This window comes from Gastrolobium bilobum, unplaced genomic scaffold (assembly GCF_033153095.1).
Source record: "Gastrolobium bilobum isolate Gb01-03AN ecotype WA unplaced genomic scaffold, APGP_CSIRO_Gbil_v1 utg12921, whole genome shotgun sequence".
Taxonomy (NCBI): Eukaryota; Viridiplantae; Streptophyta; class Magnoliopsida; order Fabales; family Fabaceae; genus Gastrolobium; species Gastrolobium bilobum.
In genome coordinates this window covers 6449-27406 of record NW_026896768.1, presented here as the reverse complement: position 1 = coordinate 27406, position 20958 = coordinate 6449, and the positions used below count along the sequence as shown (strand labels likewise).

Sequence of the window (20958 nt, the reverse complement as noted above, 5' to 3'; positions counted from 1 at the left end):
TTCTCACTGCCTCGTATCTGATAAATCGAATGCCATCTCGCATTCTAAAATTTCAGTCTCCTCTCTTTAGTCTTTTTCGTACCTTCCCTTCCTTCCGAGGCGTCTCCTCCTTACCTCTCAAGTTATTTGGTTGCGTTGTATTTGTCCATATTCCCTCCCATCAACGATCTAAGCTTGATCATAAGTCTCTCCAGTGTGCCTTTATTGGTTATTCTCCTACTCAACGTGGCTATAAGTGTTATTCACCCTCTCTTCGTAAGGTCTTTGTCTCTATGGATGTCACCTTTTCTGAGAATGATCCTTTCTTCCCCGTGACTTCTCTTCAGGGGGAGTCTATAGGAGTAGATGAAGATCAGTCATGGGAACCTGCTGATGCCACAGTATTACCTCTACTTTTGGAAACAGGGGGAGCTACAGAATCCTCACCATCAGGAGCCTCCTCAAAATGGGGACAAGTTTATAGCAGGCGAAAGCCTCCTCAAAGTGTGAATAACCTAGAGCCTCTACATTGCCAGGATTCTGAACCATATTCTAGTTCCAGCACCCCAACACTTGAGTGTCATGGTGAAAATGATCTACACTTGCCCATTGCTCTCAGAAAAGGTACTCGATCTTGTACTACTCATCCTATTTCTAATCATATTTCATATGGAAAATTGTCCCCGGGGTTCCGTGCTTTCAATACTATGTTGGATAGTACAAAGATACCGAAAAATATACATGAGGCTCTCGATGATCAAAAATGGAGGGATGTTGTCTTTGAAGAAATGAATGCTTTAGAAAGAAATGGAACTTGGGAGATAGTGACCCTACCCAAGGGAAAACAGGAAGTAGGATGCAAATGGGTGTTTACAATAAAATTCAATACAGATAATAGCATCAACAGATACAAGGCAAGATTGGTTGCAAAGGGTTTAACTCAGACTCATGGGATAGATTATCATGAGACTTTTGCTCCGGTTGCTAAAGTCAATACCATCCGAGTTCTCTTATCTCTTGCTGCCAACCTAGATTGGCCTCTGCAACAGTTAGATGTGAAGAATGCATTCCTAAATGGTGACTTACATGAAGAAGTCTATATGGATCCTCCACCTGGTTTTGAAAAGAGAAATGGATCAGTGTGTAAACTAAAAAAGTCTCTATATGGATTGAAACACTCTCCCAGAGAATGGTTCGACAAATTCACACAAGCAGTCAAAAGAAGAGGATTCATTCAAGCACAGACTGATCATACTCTCTTCCACAAACACTCTAAGGATGGTAAAATTGCTATTCTTATTGTATATGTAGATGATATAATTCTTACAGGTGATGATATTGAGGAATTGAACACCTTGAAGAAATTTCTAGCAGCTCAATTTGAACTCAAAGAACTTGGCACTCTCAAATATTTCCTTGGTATGGAAGTTGCTAGGAGCAAAACAGGCATCACTCTCACACAAAAGAATTATGTTCTAGATCTTTTGTTGGAAACAGGAATGTTAGTGTAAACCTGCTGAGACACCTGTGGAACCTAATACCAAGTTAGGTATTGAAGATGGGAATGAGGTGGATAAAGAACAATATCAGCGATTGGTTGGTAAACTAATTTACTTATCTCATACGCGTCCTGACATTGCCTTTGCGGTGAGTATGATTAGTCAATTCATGCACTCACCCAAGGAGAAGCATCTTAGTGCAGTCTATAGGGTGCTTAGATACCTCAAGAACACTCCAGGAAGAGGATTATTCTTTAAAAAGGGGTATAAAAGGACAATTGAGATCTACACTGATGCAGATTGGGCAGGCTCATCAGTAGACAGGAGATCTACCTCAGGCTATTGCACCTATGTGTGGGGAAATCTTGTTACTTGGAAAAGCAAAAAGCAAACAGTGGTTGCAAGAAGTAGTGCTTAAGCAGAATTTCGAGCTTTAGCTCATGGAGTTTGTGAAGGAATCTGGTTGAGAAGACTTCTTCAAGGATTGAAGATTTCATATTCCCTACCAATAAAACTATATTGTGACAACAAGGCAGCTATTAGCATTGCTCAAAATCCTGTGCATCATGATCGAACAAAGCACGTGGAAGTTGATTGTCACTTCATCAAAGAAAAATTAGATGATGGATGGGTGCGTATGATAATGTTCCAACCAAAGAGCAAACTGCAGATATCCTTACCAAGGGCCTACACCGTCCAGCATTCGAAGACTTGATTGGCAAGTTGGGAATGATCAACATTTACCTCCCAACTTGAGGGGGAGTGTAGAAAATCAGATTTCAAATATGTTTCCGTTTTTTATTTCCTATTAATTATGATTGATTAGGATTGATTGTGATTAGGATTGATTAGTCATCGCTGAGTCATTCTTAGCGATTCTTCCTTGTATAAATACACACTCATGTAATTTATTCAATATCAATATACAGAAACCTTTTTTCAATAGATACAGTAGATTTTCCATTCCAAATACAACTGACAATCTTACAACTTGGGGACAGGAAGGAAAGAGATACTCATCAAATCAAATCAAACATACCTGGGTCCAAACAGAATGATTATTTGTTATAGAAGCTTCAACTAGCTGTTGAAGTGCTGTCTGCTTACTTGAAATAGGGCTTTCATCACCTCCACTGCATATCTACACAAAAGAAATGCCATATCTTTTTTATTTTGGAGTAAGTCTAAGATATATCTCTTAAAAAATAAACCTAAAGAATGATGTCTACAAGCGCATAGACCAAATAAAGCTGTCTCCACTAAGGGGCTGAACAAGAAAATTTTAAGTGAAGGTGCTAAATACAAACTTACACACTAAAACTTTTCAAAGAGGCGGCACTTTTTATCTATTTGACGTGGCTTGCTTTGAAAATTATACATAGTAATCAAGGAAAAAGTTTTGGTTGCACCCCACCCATACAAGTAGTTCCGCCCCTGCTCCACTAGCAGCCACTTGTTCCTACATTGTGATTTGGCTTGACAGCTTGGAACAAGCTCTTGACTATTTTTTTAAGAGTTTTGGGTTTGCCCCACCACCTTTGACAACCTTCTTACTCGTTACCAAAATGGATGTTTCACTCCCAAAAATTTATGGAGCTGCACACTTTTAGCTGGTGTTTGGCGTCATTAGCTGCAGCATAATATTAGATTTTGGCGCTTCTGCATCTGTTTTGCAAAGGGATTTTGTTGATTTTTAAGCTGACGAATACTTTTACTTTCTATATGTATCTACTGTCTTTTGATGTTCTTGGAGGATATTTTATCCTCCCTCAGAATCTAACTCTCTCTCTTTCTAATGCAATCATGTTTACTACAAAAAAAACAGAATTAACGAGCGAAATCATCCTCTACTAGTTGCATAACTCACCAGTTGAAGAATTTGAGGAATGCTGGGTCCTGTGTCTGTCATGGAGTTAACCTTCATGTCTTCAGTTGAGTGATTATGGTTCGATTCGGAAGGATGTTCTTTACAATGTCCAAAGCCTTCAGCAATGTTTAAATGTTCTAATGACATCAGACCATTAACATCCAGATCAGATGATAAACCCTCAAAGTTCATGCTACTGTCCACATGTCCAAGCTGACTAGTTTGAAAGCCAAAGTTTTGACTCATTGAATTGACTGTGTAAGCAGGATCTGTAGTTTTTGAACTAAGAATACCACTATTGGAATCAGTCTGAGGATTCTGATATGAATGTTCCTCAGTTTCATCAGAAGCTGCTTGGCCAAGACTAGCTTTAATCAGTATGGAATCTTGGGAACTCCACTTCCTGCCACCATCACTATCTAGAGAACCAGCAGAATACCTTCCAATGTAATGAGATTTCCTAGACAAACCAGCATATCCCTCTTCAGAGGATGTTCCCACAACATCAGATGGATCATAGGAAGTCTTAGAACGTTGTCGCTCTTTCTTGTTCTGCAGATGGTTCATTAAGTCTACTTCAATGCGAGGGGTGTGTTGTTTAAGGGCTCGTCTCAAAGAATTTTGTTCATCAACTGACAAACTAAGAATAAAATTCAAAACTGCAGATGAATCAAAGTTAGAGTACACAGATATAAGGCATGTAATAGCTGCTTCTTTAAGCTTTGTATTTTTGTCATGAACCAAAGGGGCTAACTTGGCAAGCCATAATTTTAGGATGCCGATATTAGCAGCACCTTCTGGATTCATTGCGTGCTTGTTAAAGGAACTGATTGCAAACTCAATAACAGCCAATTTTGCCTTTGGAGACCTTTGCTCATCTAGTGAGCGTAACAATGCAGGTAAGAGAGAATCTATACTGTATGTTTTGCTAACAACTTCCAAAGTTGTTGAGCATGCTTGCCTAACAAGCTCTTTGGGATCAATTAACCGAGAAAACACATGGGGTAACATTCGTTCCATGTAACCCTCAAAGGGCCTTCGGCTTGCCAGAATAATATCAGCAAGTGTGGCAAGAGCAGCCTGTGCAACTTTATGATGGGGATCATCCAAGTGCTGGAAAAATAACTTCATTACCTTCTCAAAATTCTGGACTACTTCTTGAATTCCCTTTTGACCTTGCTGCAACAAAGAGTGAAGATAATTAAAGGCAGCAACCCTAGCAGACCAGTTAGAACCTGAACTAAGTCCTTCCCTCAAAGCTTCTTGAAGAGATGCCGGCCCATCTGCATAATTTGACACCTCTCCTATAGATAATTGGCTATCATCAAAACTTCTCCTGCCAGCAGACACGCGTCCAGCTATATTCTTCCTCAAAAGTGGCCTCTGGAAATTAGGCACGTAACTATTCAGTGAATCCCTAAAGTTGCCATCTCTATAAGGGGTATCCAGATACTGCCTATCAATGTTAGGGTTCATATATCGCCTGGTCTCCCTGATGTCACTGTTTTCATCAACAGAACTTCTTTCTTGTAATCTTTCAGTAGCCCTTTTACTTGAGTATGATGAAAAGGCAGATAAAGGCTCAATACCAACATTACTATTATATGATAACTTGCTAGAATCTTTGGAAGCTTGAATTTGGGTGATTATGTCAGACAAACCCAAACCACCATTTCGGTTACTACCTTTATTGACACCAGAAGCAGTTGATTCCGTCATTAAGGAGCTAGTCGGATGATTAGATGCTGGGACAGCAGCAGGGAATGGTGGATCACGAGATGAGGGAGGGTCAACTCCTGCACTAGGGCCAATAAGAGATAAATTTAGCCGCTCGCAAATAGTTTAAAAACCATACCACTAACACCACCAACCATTGAATGGCAACAATTCCTGAAAATTGAGGTAGAAATAAAAATATTTAACAGGTAAACTTATTTGGTACCTAGATCCAAACTTGAAGACCGGAGAGCAGATGAATTATGCTTATCAGAGAAATCCAAACCTCTAAGCATGCTTTCAATAGCAGTGACCTTCTGTTTGCTTGCATTCAACACACTTTCCAAACTACGTTCTGTACCCTTACCAAGTGACTTAGCTTGTGAAAGAAGAACACTAGAGGAAATAGATGTCCCTGATGATAAACTTGAACTTCTGTCCATTGCAACAATAGCAGAAGTTCCATAACCAGTTAGATTTGACGGAGCTGAAGCTTGACTAGTTAATGGCATCAGTGCACTTTTATCACGAATGGAAGGTGACACATGTCGTCTATGGATCCCGCCATCCTCTTCATTTATCAACTGCAAGTTATGTTCACTTTAGAAAATGATTTAAGCAACAAAATAAAGGAAGAATATCACCTTTAAATCAGCATATACCCTTTGAATAGCAGGGTCAAAGGATGAAAACAGGCGACGGGAACGCTCTGGCCATGTTTTTGCAAACATTCTGTAGCACATCCTTGCAGTTGATCGCACCTATCAAGTTTCATACTGTAATCATTTTCACGCACATATAACTTGGCACCAATAATGTGGCCACATGAAAATTGTCATGTCAATGAATATGCTGACAAGCTTCTGTTTTAAACCAATACAAAATTTGATAAATTAAAACAAAAAAGTTTGCTACAAAAAAATGAAAGATCATATTGTTTAAAGAACCAATTCAACCCAAAAGCTTAAGTTGTTGGGTGAGAGCCTTTTTAATGATTTATACTATTCTGTAACACGCCCCCTCACACGATAGCCCACTGGGCTTGAAGGGTGGACAATGCACAGGCCCACCTACCCGTGCTAAAAAATTTCACAAGACTTAATTAAATGTTAACTGAATGGGGGGCGGTGAGGATCGAACTCGTGATCACTTGGTCACGGAGGCTCTGATACCATGAAAAGAACTAATTCAACCCAAAAGCTTAAGCTATTGAGTGAGGGCTTTTTTAATGGTTTACACTATTCTCTAACATATTGTTTAATATAGCATAAACTGCATAGAGCGAGAATTTTTAGAACATTTTACCAAACATGAGTACACACTGAAACAGAGTAATTAGATAATCATGTCATTTTGGACCCCCTTCCTTCAAAGTAAAAAAGTAATAGAATTTGCATATTCAAATGATAAATTAATAGATATATGCAAGTAAGATAATTTAGGTCACTGATTCTGAGTCCATAAGGAACGTGATGCAAAAGAGTGAAGAACTTTTCGCAACAAAATTCCCTCTTGGATTTTTTACACAGATATTGTCGGTCAATTGATCTTCAGTCATTGCATTTGCAAAGGGGAAAAAAACCCTTTTTAAGATCATTAGACATACAGCTAATCATAATAGAAGGTTAACTTTAGCATGAGTTTTATCATGCAATGTTTCAGAATTTTAATTATTCTTTACCTCGCACACACACATAATGAGACATAAAGCCAGCCAGTAAATAAAATGAAATGAAATGTTGCCAGAAATAAAAGCAAACACAAGGAGAACCACATTCACTTCCCACAACTGCAACAGCAATTCAACTACAAATGTGATGCAAACTCTTAATAGCTCAGGAAAAGAGAGCAAAACAATGAAAAGCTAGTCAAGGTTGAAATATGATGCACAATTTATATTTACCAAACATCAAATAACCTACAACTGTGAGAGCTACCTCACTCATTGCGTCTGAGACACAGCACCTTATCATATCCTCATATAAATCAGCTGCTCGCTGTATTTCTGGGGCATCAGGCCAATGTTCTAGTATCAAAAGAGCATAATCACAACACCTACAATACAAACGGTATTAATTAAAAACCCAAACTCGCACACATCTAACCCCAATAGTAGATAATTCATACCTTGCACGAAGAACTGCATTACGATCATTTTTTGCACAATCAGCTATACGAGGAAGCACACGAGCAACTTTGCAATTGCGCAGCATCTGGAAAGTAGATGACAAAGGTGACAATAGGATGCTGCAAAGGTATAAAAACACTAAAGAAAATTAAATAAGCATATTACATTACCGTTTTTATGCAGTTATCTGCAGACTCTGCAATTACAAGCACAGTAATCACAACCAGCTTCAAAAGGACCTGATTATCAGATCAAGTAATAATTAAGATACTAAAAACATGCAAACATGATAATCATATATAAAAAAGTTGAACTTACGGGTATGAACATTTCAGCACATGCTTCAAAGTCACCCAAGAGGTCCTTTGACAAAAAGCATAATAGATGGCAAGCCTAGAACAAAGCAAACACCGACCAGAAAACATTTGTGTATTAGTATTTAGTAATAAGAGATTGATTATCAATAATTATGCTTCCTTCAAATAAAAAATTCCAATCTAAGCTTTAATAAAACCCATTCAAACATGAGTGAAAAACAAAATGAAATTGCAGCCAACATTCTTCCTGGACCTTGTGTACAGAACCAATTCAACCCAAAAGCTTAAGCTGATGGATGAAGCTACATTAATGGTTTTTATATATCTCTAACATGTCCTTTCACACAAGAGTCCACTGGGCTTAAAAGGTGGATAATGCACAGACCCACCTACCTGTGCTAAGAAACTCCACAAGACTTAATTAATCATTAATTAAATGAGGACGGTGAGGATCGAACCCGTGACACTGAGACTCTGATACCATGTAAAGAACCAATTCAACCCAAAAACTTAAGCTGATGGGTGAGGCTACATTAATGGTTTTTATATATCTCTTAACACCTTGTTTCAAGATATGCTAAAATTCAACTTTTCATAGGTTCTTGATGAGAGATTCAACACCCTCTCAGGTCTGCCTGCAGTCATATTTTACATCAATTTTACAGGATAGATATTTACTGTTTTACACTTCTACTATTATGAAATTATTATACTGCTAAGGATGCTCAAATTACATTTTGCCAAAGGAAATGAATGCCATATTAGCTCCCACACCCCACCCCCAATCTTCAATCGAAATCAAATTTCACGAGCTTGTTTACACTGATATAGCTCCTCATGAAGATCTACCCCTAGTAACAAGTTAAAAAAAAAAAAAAAAGAACCGAAAAAGAAATGAAGATGTCATATGCATAGACAAGATCGAACATGCTAAGAGATGAATATCCTTTGACATGAACCAATCTCTAACATGCCTCTCACCTATGATGCACGGACACTGACACGGGACACGACACGCCGACACGTTAATTCTAAAAAATGACATATTTCGATAAGTTGGGACACGTTTTGATATTAAATAATATTTTTAATATATATATTATAATTTATATTTAATAGATATAACAGTCTATAATAAGTCATATAACCAATCAAATATTTAAATTTCATAAATAAATACAAACAAGAATAATTTTTCATACCTTGTTAATTTTTCATGTCAAATTTCATAACAGAAAAAAATTGATTTATAAATGATTTTTTTATTTTTAGTTAATAAAATAAAATTAAGATTAAAAAAAAAACGTGTCCCAGCATTGACCACGTGTCGGAAAGAGTTGACTGCGTGTCCAAAAAACGTGTCGGAGCGTGTCCGAGAGTTGACCACGTGTCCCAAAATATTGACCGCGTGTCAGATACTTGTCGGAACGTGTCCGTGTCCGACACGCACAATTCACCCAAAAACACGAGTCCGTGTTTCACAGCCTCTCACGCAAGAGCCGTTTGGGCTTGATGCATGAATAAAGGATAAGCCTACCAAACTTTTGCTTAATTTCAATTTTTTTTTTTGCTTTTAAATTTAGAAGAATGGGGTGGCAACGAATCAAGTTCTAGATCACTTGGTCATAGAGGCTGTGATACTATATTAGAATTGAGAACGGATTGAGCTTAACTCAACCGGAAAGCTAAATAAGAGGGGAGGATTTTCCAATTCATTATAAGGGATACTTTGCCTATGTACCTATCCAATGTGGAATCTTAACATCAACAACACCTTTATCCCAAACTAGTTGGGGTCGGTGGTAGATGAACCCAAATGAAAAGTACGAAAAGATTGAGAAAAAAAGATAAAATCAAAATTTAAAAAATAAAATAATATATATATATATAACATTATCCATAAAAAAAATAAAACAGTAAACAATTAAAAGGAAAAATAAAGATATATAAGAGGACAAAAAAATAAGAAAGTAAAAATAAAGAAAATAAGGGAAAAAGAAAGAGAGAGAGAGAGAGTAAAATAAAAAAATAAAAAAAATACATAAATAACTAAATAAGAGAAAAAAAAATTGAAAGGAAAAAAGAAATAAAAGAAAAGAAGGAAAGAAATTATATAAAAAAAAAAAAAAAGGTAGAGAAAGAAAGAGAGGGAGATAAAGAGGAAAAGGACCAAAAAATGACCATATGGAACATAGGAAGAAAAATAGGTATAACCCTCCACCATGTTAATAGTTTTTCTCCGATCCATCCTAAGACACACCGTTCACCAATCTATATCTCCCTCCATTAAGTCTTGTTTTACTACCTTCCCCCAAGTAAGTTTCGATCCACCTCTTCTCTTTTTTGTGTCAAGCTCTTAGTAACAAACTTTTGTTCTTACGGGAGCATCCAAACCACCTCAATCTATGTTCTCTCATCTTTTCAGCCACTGGTACTACTTCTACCTTTCGTCGAATATCTTCATTTCTTATCTTATCCATTATCGTATGACCACACATCCACCTTAACATCCTCATTTCCGCTACTCTCATTTTGTGCTCATGTTGCCTATGTGCTGGCCAACCTTCAGCTCCCTATAACATTGCAGGCCTCACTGCTGTTCTATAGAATTTTCCTTTTAGCCTAAGGGGAATTTTGCTGTAACACAAAATTCCTGATGCACTACGCCATTTCATTCACAATCCTGATGTGCAATCTTAACATATCTCAAGAAAATAATAGTGATGTTTCACTTTAAGAAACAAAAGCAGGAGGACTTCAACAAGGAATATCCACCAATCGCTTTAGTTCCGGGGAAGGCACAATAGAAAGTTGAATCCCACAAAATACAACATTTTCGAGTAAAAGAATTTATATAGAATAGAATAGAAAAACAAAGAAAATGTCAGTGTACCTGCTTCACAATGCTAGACCTTCGATCTGACAATTGTGTGCTTAAAGGTCCAACAAGCTGCTTCAGGAGTCCACAGAAACATGGATAATCAGCAGCACCTGATAAGCAGGGTATTCAAAAGATATTGAACATTCATGCCACAAACAAAAACAGATAAAGTTGTATTGAATTTTAACATCTCAGTGAAAATTACAATAAGGAATTAAACAAAAAAAGCAAAGCCACTTAAACAAAAAAAGCAAAGCCACTTTTCCTTAAATAAAAGTAAAAAAATACTTAAAAAAAGTGAAGCAAAGCAGTGAAGTCAAATAAATAATAAAGCTTAACAAATTTGGCTTTGATAACTTACTAATTTAAACCACAACTAATGTTTAAGCCACAAACAAGCTCACCTTCTTTCTACAAATAGAATCCTAAAAGCCACACCCATATAAATGGACTCAATTGGCTGACTGGAGTTTATGGCACAACCAGCACTTACTTTTCCTCTTTATTGTTTATCAAAGACTTACTTGTTTCCATAATTCATTGATGCAATAGTCCACTTAACAAAGACTTACATATTGAACCAATAGCTACAAGTAAAATCTAATACCAAATTCATGTAAGATCACCATAAGCATCCTTCATACCAACCCGAATGTTAAAGATATTCCTAAAATGACAAATATTCTTGCCCTTTTAAACTCAGTAGGAGGAAGTTCTAAAGATTGCATTCTCAGCATATAAAATTCTGTACATACTACATACTCCTGTAAAGGAGATGGGAAACACCAACCTCCATAAACAAGACCTTCAATTCTCTGCATGGCAGCAATACGAATTGACCAGTCCTTTTCGGGTACAAGGGTAGATGCAATCTTCTCAATTTCCCTGATTAACTCCTTCTCAGAATACACCTTGATAGGGTCTATGGCTTTCTCTGTGAAACCACCTTCTCCTGCTCATATTTAATAAGATTATAAGAAATAAAATGCACATTTAATAAAGCACAACAAAATAGTAACAAAGTGGCTAACAAGAGAACCAGATGTTTAGATAGCATACTTGTCTGACTAGACACAGAATGATAAGAAAATATAATGTGGAAAATAAAAGTACGACTTTGGATTTTACATTTTTACTTATCTCTTTTAATCATTTTACTTCCACCACCAAAATCATCTTTTTTACGAATATCGCGCTTGAATCTCATGTAAATTTTTCATTCAATAAGTCAAAAATAAAAATATCCACCACTTGATTACTAAAATCAGTCAGATACCAGTACCACCATGTAATCCAAGGTAGAATCCTAATGATCATGCAGGCTAAACTTGTGGAATACTCCAGAAGACATGCTAGCTAAAATATCCCAAAATTCTAATAATTAATCGACACACAATAAGACAATAATCAACACATGAACTGCCAACTGAAATAGCATCCCTTATTATCAATAGTTAAAATTCTAGCAATCCCAGCAAGATACAAAAGCTTTGTTTAATGATATCATACAAAGTATATCAAATTACCCTAAAATGATAGCAAAATTAATGACATCAAATACCAACATGTCCATCTTAACCACAAAATTTAGAAATATGTTCCAGCACTGTGCAGCTCATAATAAATGAAAAATAAGGAATAAATAAAGAGCAAGTAAGCAACACAGTGCGAGAAAGAGAGTGAGAGATGGGAAATATATGGATAAAATATGAGCCATACTAAAATAATTTCATTAATACAATTAGAATAGAAACATTTGCAATCCAAAAATTTGTAAATATTCTAACCTCCAGAAAGAGAGGTCTCTCTTGATGAACTTTTTGCCTTTGGACTACTTTTCTTGGGATTGACACTGACAGGCATAATTTCCCCAGCAATATAACCACTAGAAATACAATCTGAAGAATGAACTTTTGGTTGTATCCCCTCAAGCCTGGCATTAATAGCTTTCACCTGGAACCATTGTGATGCAATAAAAAAGGAATGATAAACTCACAGTAGTTATTTATCATAAAGATGTAAAAGGACTTCAAATGTCCAAATTACAGATATGTGGGTGAGAAGAATATAAAATAATAATGAAATCAGGAAACTGGTTCTTTGTTTAACATTTACCAAAGAGGAAGGAAGATTGTGGCGCTGAAGTTCATCACGAAATTGAGACCCAGCTTGTGCATACATCTCCTGCAAAAAGAGAATGTTAAAGAAATGTACTGAGATTCATCTTAAATTTAAATCTCCAAAGCACTATCCTCAAGTATGCATACATCATTATTCAAGCAGCCTTTCCTTCCCCTATTGCATTATGATATCAATTACTAAATTATTCAGTAAACCATTAGGAAAAAATCTAATCCAGTCACACATAATCATGCATAATAGAATAAGTTGCATTAAAACAGAACATCAAACTTTCCAAGAACTAGAATACATCAATTGTCAAATTTAGAGCCATATCAAGTTCACAAGATGAGGCCTTGAAAAATATTATGACAAATTTTCACAAAATCAGTTTCGACTGTACAATATAGTGAACAATCCAAGCTTAGCATGATTCTAACATCAAAGCACACCCTCTACTAGACCCATTTCCAATTTTCCATTCCTTAATATTCATATTCAATAAATATTTATATACATAACTCTAAGCTAAAAACAACACACAAATTTAACAATTCTATATTTTTGGGCTAAGCAATTTAATAATTTAAATAACTATTTAGGGTTGAGGGAAAAGTAGTGAAACAAGACTTAATAAAGTGGAAAGTAGTTTGGCAGATGGTTTGTCTAATGACGGAGTGGAGGAAAGCTATTAACATAGTTTGGAGGAAAGATAGATTTTTTCTATGCTTTTACACCAGCGTAAGTTACACTCTCAATCTTGATTGTTGATCCTATTTATATCTAACAACTCTGATTTATTAGATATTTGAGCGACTAGATGCAAGCAAATCAATGATCAAGATTTGGTGTAAGACTTCTTATTCTTACCTCGGTTTAAGAATATCCTGCCCCAATTTATATATATATATATATATATATATATATATATATATATATATATATCATTCTTATTTATTATTCTTTTCACTCAATCTTCTTGCTTTTATTTGGGTTCATGGACTACCAACTATTTATATGGCATAAACCCAATTTTTGGGTAACTAACATGAACTCAACAATGCAAGCCAGTCCTTAGCGACTTCAAACAATATAAAATGACATACTTACCTCGATGCATAAAATAGCTGCTTCCCTAACAGAAGTATTTGGATCATTCAGCAACTGCAAAATCTGACATTGATAAATTTTTAAAAGGAATTAGTATCACATTCAAAAAATATTGAACAGTACAAAAGATATGTAATGCTTGTTTACAAAAAATCAATGAACATACAGGAGGAAGAATAGCCCGTTGAAGGGGAAGCTCAGTAGATGAAAATAGACCAATTGCAGATGTGACAGTTCGTGCAAACTCCTCTCTGACTCTCCAGCTTTTGCATATCCAAGCAAAGGACCCTGCTCTTTCAACAATTATTGTAGGAGATGAAACCTGCAATAATAATATTAATAATAATAATAATACTAGAATCTCAAAATGAAAGGAACTAGAAGGATAGCAAGAAAGTAATTTAAAACTGCAATGAATTCATTCCAAGGGCATGGATTTACGTCACATTCAAATAAATAACAAAAATAAACATAGAATCAGTATAAGTGCCCTGAAGTTTTTTACTGTTGGGAAAATGCACAGGATAGCAGTCCAAAAGAAACAGTCAAGGTATAACAAGGGCATAGAGAAAAATAGTACATTCAAAATTGGAATTTACATAAGTTTTCCCTGCAAAACTCCATTCATTTGGTGATATATCACAACTTAATGCTAACAACTACATTTTTGCAATAAACCAAGCAGAATGTACAATTCTTAGCAATCATCTACTCCAACAGCTTCCAGCTTAACTTGTCATAGACCTATCCTCATTCTTAGGTCATTTTGGAAAGGATGTTTTGCCTATAGCAGTTTATGGGTACACAATTCTTGTTGGTGTTAACTTAATAGAAAATATCCATTATCACAAAGAACAAGTACCAGCAGATAATTGAAATTCACTGGCACGTATAACTGCCAGCAGGTGTGCATGTGGTTTGGCTCATAAACAAAATGATAGAGTATTCTAAATTTCATTTTAAAAAATTTTGGTTTATCTAAACTACTAGGATGACGTGATGAAGCTATAATACAACGGAATTGCATTGACAACGACACTGCAACACAATGGCTGCATGACAAACCCTGAAGAGATCTTACAGTCAATGTCACAATTCTGATTACAGATCCTGTGCTATTATTCAGAACTATGAAGCCTAGTAAGAGTCAATAAACCACGGCTAACCTCATATCCAAGCAATCACTGATCTTCATTCAACAGATTTTTTATTCACCAGAAACCATAGGACATCCAAGAAGCCACCAAACATCGAAGAGTGAAACGTTAATGTATAATTGCTACGGTTTAAATACTACCGAGCTTCCTCTTCATACACTCAAAGTATTATTCCCGATCTCACTTTTTCAACCGACAACTATCTTTATCAGTTTTTCACTCTCATCTCCCGTGCTTGCTTTTCACTTTCCTTAACGTAGATTCTGAGATTCTCTACTTTGCAAAACACTAATAAATTCGCTCCACACTTATAATTCACTAAATTGCAACAAATAGATACAATCGTCGGTTTCAGAAACTGAACGTACCTCCATGAGAGTGAGCAAGAGCCTTCTGGCGGCGTCGCGAACGGGTTGTTTGGCGTCGCCTAAGCGGTCGACGACGGCGGGAACGAGAGTGTTGAAGTGAAGCTTGAAGTGGTCGCCGGAGAGAACGGCGGCGGAGGCCAAGGCTTGAAGCGCGCCCTGAGAGACTCTGAAGCTGTTATCCTTCAAGAGATCCAAGCAACAATCGACGAGGGAAGTGACCTCGCTGGAACTGAGGCTCCTTCTAGAAGCTTCCAGCACTTCGTGAAGGTGCTCCACGCCCGCCATCCTCTCCTTGGCGTCCTTGGCGCGCGCGTGCTCCAACGCTTCCTCCATTTTAAAGGGCTTGGATCTGGTGCGGCACGGTTCAGATCTGGTTCAACCTTTCCCCGATTCACCACAGCATGCAGACCGTTAGTGCACTTCGAAATTTCAAATGCAAGTGTAAATTGCAAATGCAAATGCAAACACGCACATGAACAAGTTAGTTACGTTGATAAATTTAGAAGAAGTGAGGGAGGGAGAGAGATAAAAGGGGAGGGAGTGAAGTGAAAGGGGAACGTAGAGAGAGAAAGAGACGTTAAATTTAGCGGAGGCGTCAAATTCAGAGGGGCGATCGCGGTAGGAGGGAGAGGGAGGGAGAGGGAGGGAGAGAGAGAGAGAGAGAGAGAGAGGGACTTGGATTGACGGGGAAGAGACGATGAATGACGAAGTGAAGAAATGAAATTGATTTGAAAACTACGTTTATGTGGTTGCGGGGGTTGGAAAATTAACCATCCACTTTCTTCTATTTTACGATCTATACCACTGTTGTGTTGCTTTCAAGTGTTTATGTTTTTGGGAAAAACAAGTATAAGATTGTAAGATAATCTTGTCATGCTAGATAACCGTGGGGTTGATTATGTTTAAAATAAAAAAAAAAACACAGCACAAAGATTGATGTATGTATAAAAAATTTGCATTTGTCATACAACGTGATAAATGTAAAACTCTTCTTTTTTTTGGTTGTAAACTAATTTTTTTCTAAGCAAAAATATATGTTATTTCAAATGATGTAAAGTAGAGAGAAAGAAATAAATAAAAGAAGTGAGAATTGACAAAAAAATAAAATTGTGAGTCTCACTTCTTTGTGAGAATAAAATGATACAAATTATGTCATTTAAAATGATAAACATTTTCCATTTTTAAGGTAAAAATAAAACACCATCTAACTTGAAACAAAAAAAAAAATTGAAATGACATGACCTTTTTATTTTATTTTATTTTTGGTACAGTGACATGACCTTTTTTCAATCCCGCAAGTAAAATACGTTCGTAGAGTTTAGTTTTTTATTTAATCATTATTTTAAATGGATATATTTTTTTTATGTGACATTTGATAATATATTTCTCCTATTCATATATTATAAATTATGTTAATATTTATTTATTTATTTTTTAAAAGAATGAATCCTATATACTTTACGAGAAAAGTTATACTTACAATCTTTTTTTTTTACAATCTCTTACAACCATATATCATAACCCTTGATTTCCGTCAATCAACGGTTGTCATTTATTATGAACTAATAATTAATTAATGAGTTTAATTTGCGAAAATCATAACCGTTGATTGACGGAAATCAACGGTTATGATATATGGTTGTAAGAGGTTGTAAATAAAAAAGGTTGTAATTATAACATCTCTCCTACTTTATATCTATAGTATAAGATAACAACACGAAACTTGTATTCCCCAATTTTGAAATGTATATTTTTGTGGGATAAATTGAGGTTTTTGATGGACATTTGTTGAGACTTGAGAGTACCATAATAGGAAACCACTAACAAAGAATAATGCTTGAAGTTTCAATAATTTTGCAATGATGATAATTAAGGAGACTGGAGTATATGGTTGCCACTTGCCACATTACCTTATTTTTAGTTTTATATAATGAAGTCAGTAACTAAAAAAATACTGTGAAAATAATAAAAAAATATTACAAAAAATGCAGAAAGAAGAGTAAAAATGTAATTTTGATTCAACTTTTTAATATTTTTCTTTAAATTACAAAGCATGTTATATTATTCTTGAAATCTTGTCTTAATATGCGTTTGAATTAACTTGATATAAGCTCTCTTAGGATGTAACATGTAAGATTATTGTTGCGCAGCACAACAACATTCCTAGGGTGCGCAAGACAACCTTCCCGGAATCAATTCTTTTTTAATTTCTGTTTCCGGGAACAGAAATGGATAGGAAACTCGTTTGGTAAAATCGGTTTATTTTTTTGTTCCCGGGACGAACCGGTTTAATTTTTGTGCTGGGGAACAGAAAAAAGAATCAAAAAATTTCTGCTTTTTTGTTCCCGGGCTCAAAATGAGAAACACTTATCTCTCTCAATCACTCTCCACCTCTACCATCATCACCACCACCACCATCATCCCGACACGACTGTCGCCACCATCGTCGCTGTCGCCATCGTACCACTAGTGACGCCGTCACCACCCCTCACCACCACGATGTCACCGCCACCATTACCATCACCTCCACCCATCACTACCACCATGACACCACCACCACAACTACCATCGTCGCCGCCATCACCACCACTATCACCGCCATCAACCACCACCACCATCATCGCAACCATTGTCGTCACCGCCACCATCGTCATCACACGCCAGTGCCACCACCCTCATCGCCATCACTACCACCACCACCACGATGCCACCACTACCATCACCACCACTGTCACCAACCACCACTACCATTGCCGCAACCACTACCGTCTTCACCACCATCGCCGCCGCCACCAACCACCACCACCGTCATCATCACCACCATTGCCACCATTACACCAACGCCACCACTACCATCACCAAGCCATCGCCACCATCACCACTACCACTGTCACCTACCACCACCGCCGCAGCCATTGCCACCACCACCACCACCACCATGATGCCTTCACAACCACCACCATCATGCCACTGCTATCCTTGTTGCCGCCACCAACCACATACCAACTACCATTGTCGCTGCCACTGCCGTCACCTCCACCACCACCATCCCCACCACTACCACCGCCGCTGCCACCATTATCACCGCCATCGTCGCAGCCACTACCGTCACAACTGCCACCACCACTACCGTACCGCCGCCGCCGCCACCACCACAACCACACCATATGGAAAGGAAAACGTTGATCCGAAATTTTTTTTATATTTAATAAGAATTATTTTTATTATATTATTTGTTGTGTTATCAAATACAATTCTCATTCTCGGAATAAAAATGAAACATGTTATCAAACACATTTTTTTTCTCAGAAACTGTTCCAAGGCACAGAAATAGAAAAGAATTGTTTCTTTTCAGAAACAGTGCTCGGGAATAGAATGATTGTCATGCACACCAGTGTAGGCTTTTTGGTCATAGTTTATAACATGTTCGAAGGAATGAAAATACTTAGTATACTTAAGTAAGAAGAGAATGAATGTCTTTTTAATATCATAGAAAAAGGGAAAGAAAACGAGTGTCCAATATATTTTCCAGCTTATATGCTTAACCGGAATTATCTAACTGCAAAAATAATTTTGCAGTTAATACAGATAAGTTATCTGTATTTATTTTTAAAACAACATCATTTTGGGATTGAAAGATTAAAAAATTATAATTATAAAGATTATAATAACCCTGAAATAAATTAAAATTACAAAAACATCATGATTTCTATCCAAAAACGACGTCATATTGGGCTGATATCTTATCTGCAGTAAATGCAGAAAAAGTGAACCCATTATCTAAATCTGAAACATTGGGAACAAGAGTGTATTTGTTTATAGCATTAGTATTTCTCATATTATAAGAGATAAAATTATCACCTATACATATATAAAAATGTGTAGATTTCATAAGCAATTATGCGAAGAGAATAGAAAAAAATGAACCTCATACATATTTACATGTGTGTATGAGATAAAAAAAATTATAACATAAGAAGCATTAATCCCTTCATTTATTTACCAACACTTTTCAAATATGAGGTTTGCATAAATAGTTAAATAATTACTTTAAAAAAATTCTAAGCTTAATTGTGGTCTCATAATCTTCAACATTTAAAAATTAAGGTATGAAACTCCCCAAATGTTTAAAAATTATAAATGACATTTATTGAGAATGAATGTTGCATAAATATGTCTCAAAAGTCGCGATTAGTTAATAAAACTGTTGGCCATTAATGAGTAATTTAATGGGTTATTCTCCATGGCGTTTATGTCAAATGAAAATAGTACGCTACAACGGGATGAGATTAATGGGATCTTTGATACAGGAAAAAAAATTTACGAAAGAATCACGATTTCGGAAATATAATGGAAAAATGAAATATTTGAGAATATTATCAAAAATATTATTTAGTATGTCAAAATATTTTCAGAAATTTTGATTAATTTTTTCTAATATTATATTTGGTTATTTTTGTTTGGAAAATAATCAATATTTTCTCATAGTCTGATTTCTTGAAATACCACCATCTAGATGGTATTTTTAGTAATATTTTGATTTAGAAAATACACACAAAATAAAATTCTGAAAAAATTAAAATTTTCTCCAATGTGCTACTAAATATAGGATTCTAGGAAATCCATCCTTACTTTCCTAAGCATTTAAAAATAATTCTCCTACCAAATATCCCCAAAAAATTTCAACTAAGGCCTTTATATATATATATATATATATATATATATATATATATATATATATATATATATATATATAATAAAAATAGAAGAAAGAAAAAAGTTAATTCAACAAGTTAGAAACATGCATTTGTGAAAAGGCAAAAAATAATACAACGCTTTAATATTTTTACAGTAAATGTATATAAGTTATTTATGTTCACTTCTAAAATGATATTATTTTGAATTAAAATATTATAAAGAGTAAGATTACTATAATCTTTGAATAAATTATAATTAGAAAAATATCTTAATTTTCTCGTGATATAATTTTGGATTCAATACAAATAATCTGTCTACAATTACTGCTGAAAAAATGAAACCCATAATACAAACCTAAAAGTCTTAATTTTAAGTTGGGTTTTATAAGAGTTATGTTGTAGGAAAAGTGATTGTGTTATGTTATAGAGATTCGTTTTGCGTGCCGAAGTTTTTTTTTTTTTTTTTTGCTGCGGGCCCCACAAAATGTTGTGTGTGTACGAAAATTTTTGTGATCATGTTAAATGATAGATGATAAACCCTATTAAGTTTCTCGATTGGAACAACAATCGACCATACTCATATCGTAGTTTTCAAGTTTTCAAATATGGAGCATTGTAGTTTTCATGTTATAGACAGGTAAAAAAAAAAATTAAAAAAATTCACAGGTTGATGAATTAATTGACTAATCCCGTCAAATCGCACCGAACAGAATCACATAAAGTGTTGCAAAATTTTCCCTATTAAATTTTTTTAGTACAATTATATATCCATAATTTAAATTCAAAATTATTAATTAAGTTAGAAACAATCTCACACCAATCGATCCACGTATTTGGCAATTAATGAAAAAAGTTTTCACTTTTGCAAAGACTCTCAAAATTTTAGCAGACCAAAACAAATTGTTAAGCAGGAAGAATTATAGTGATAAATGATAATAGTCACATATCAACAATACGTGACTAAAGAGCCTTAACATCAGTATTCAAATCTTAAGGAGGCTTACTCTGGGTTTAGAAATTGAACTCGATTGATTGACTGAAAAATCGGTGAATCTATTTCGACAATTTTAATTTTAGACAACAAAAAGTTAGATAAATCAGTCTGGAACTAGTAAAAA

General features: G+C 35.5%; 1 protein-coding gene across 1 annotated transcript; it reads right to left on the bottom strand.

The window, feature by feature from the left end:
- Nucleotides 1–2396: 2396 nt before the first annotated feature.
- LOC133301923 (CLIP-associated protein-like) lies at nt 2397–15476 on the bottom strand. The gene is made up of 16 exons (XM_061501639.1): nt 15144–15476; nt 13785–13940; nt 13619–13681; nt 12503–12571; nt 12175–12340; nt 11178–11339; nt 10400–10497; nt 7508–7582; nt 7360–7428; nt 7189–7274; nt 6999–7116; nt 5724–5822; nt 5288–5645; nt 3346–5141; nt 2518–2619; nt 2397–2411 (listed from the first exon to the last, which is right to left on the bottom strand). Exons 1-16 carry the CDS (start codon nt 15474–15476, stop codon nt 2397–2399), a joined length of 3765 nt encoding a protein of 1254 aa, XP_061357623.1.
- Nucleotides 15477–20958: the final 5482 nt, after the last annotated feature.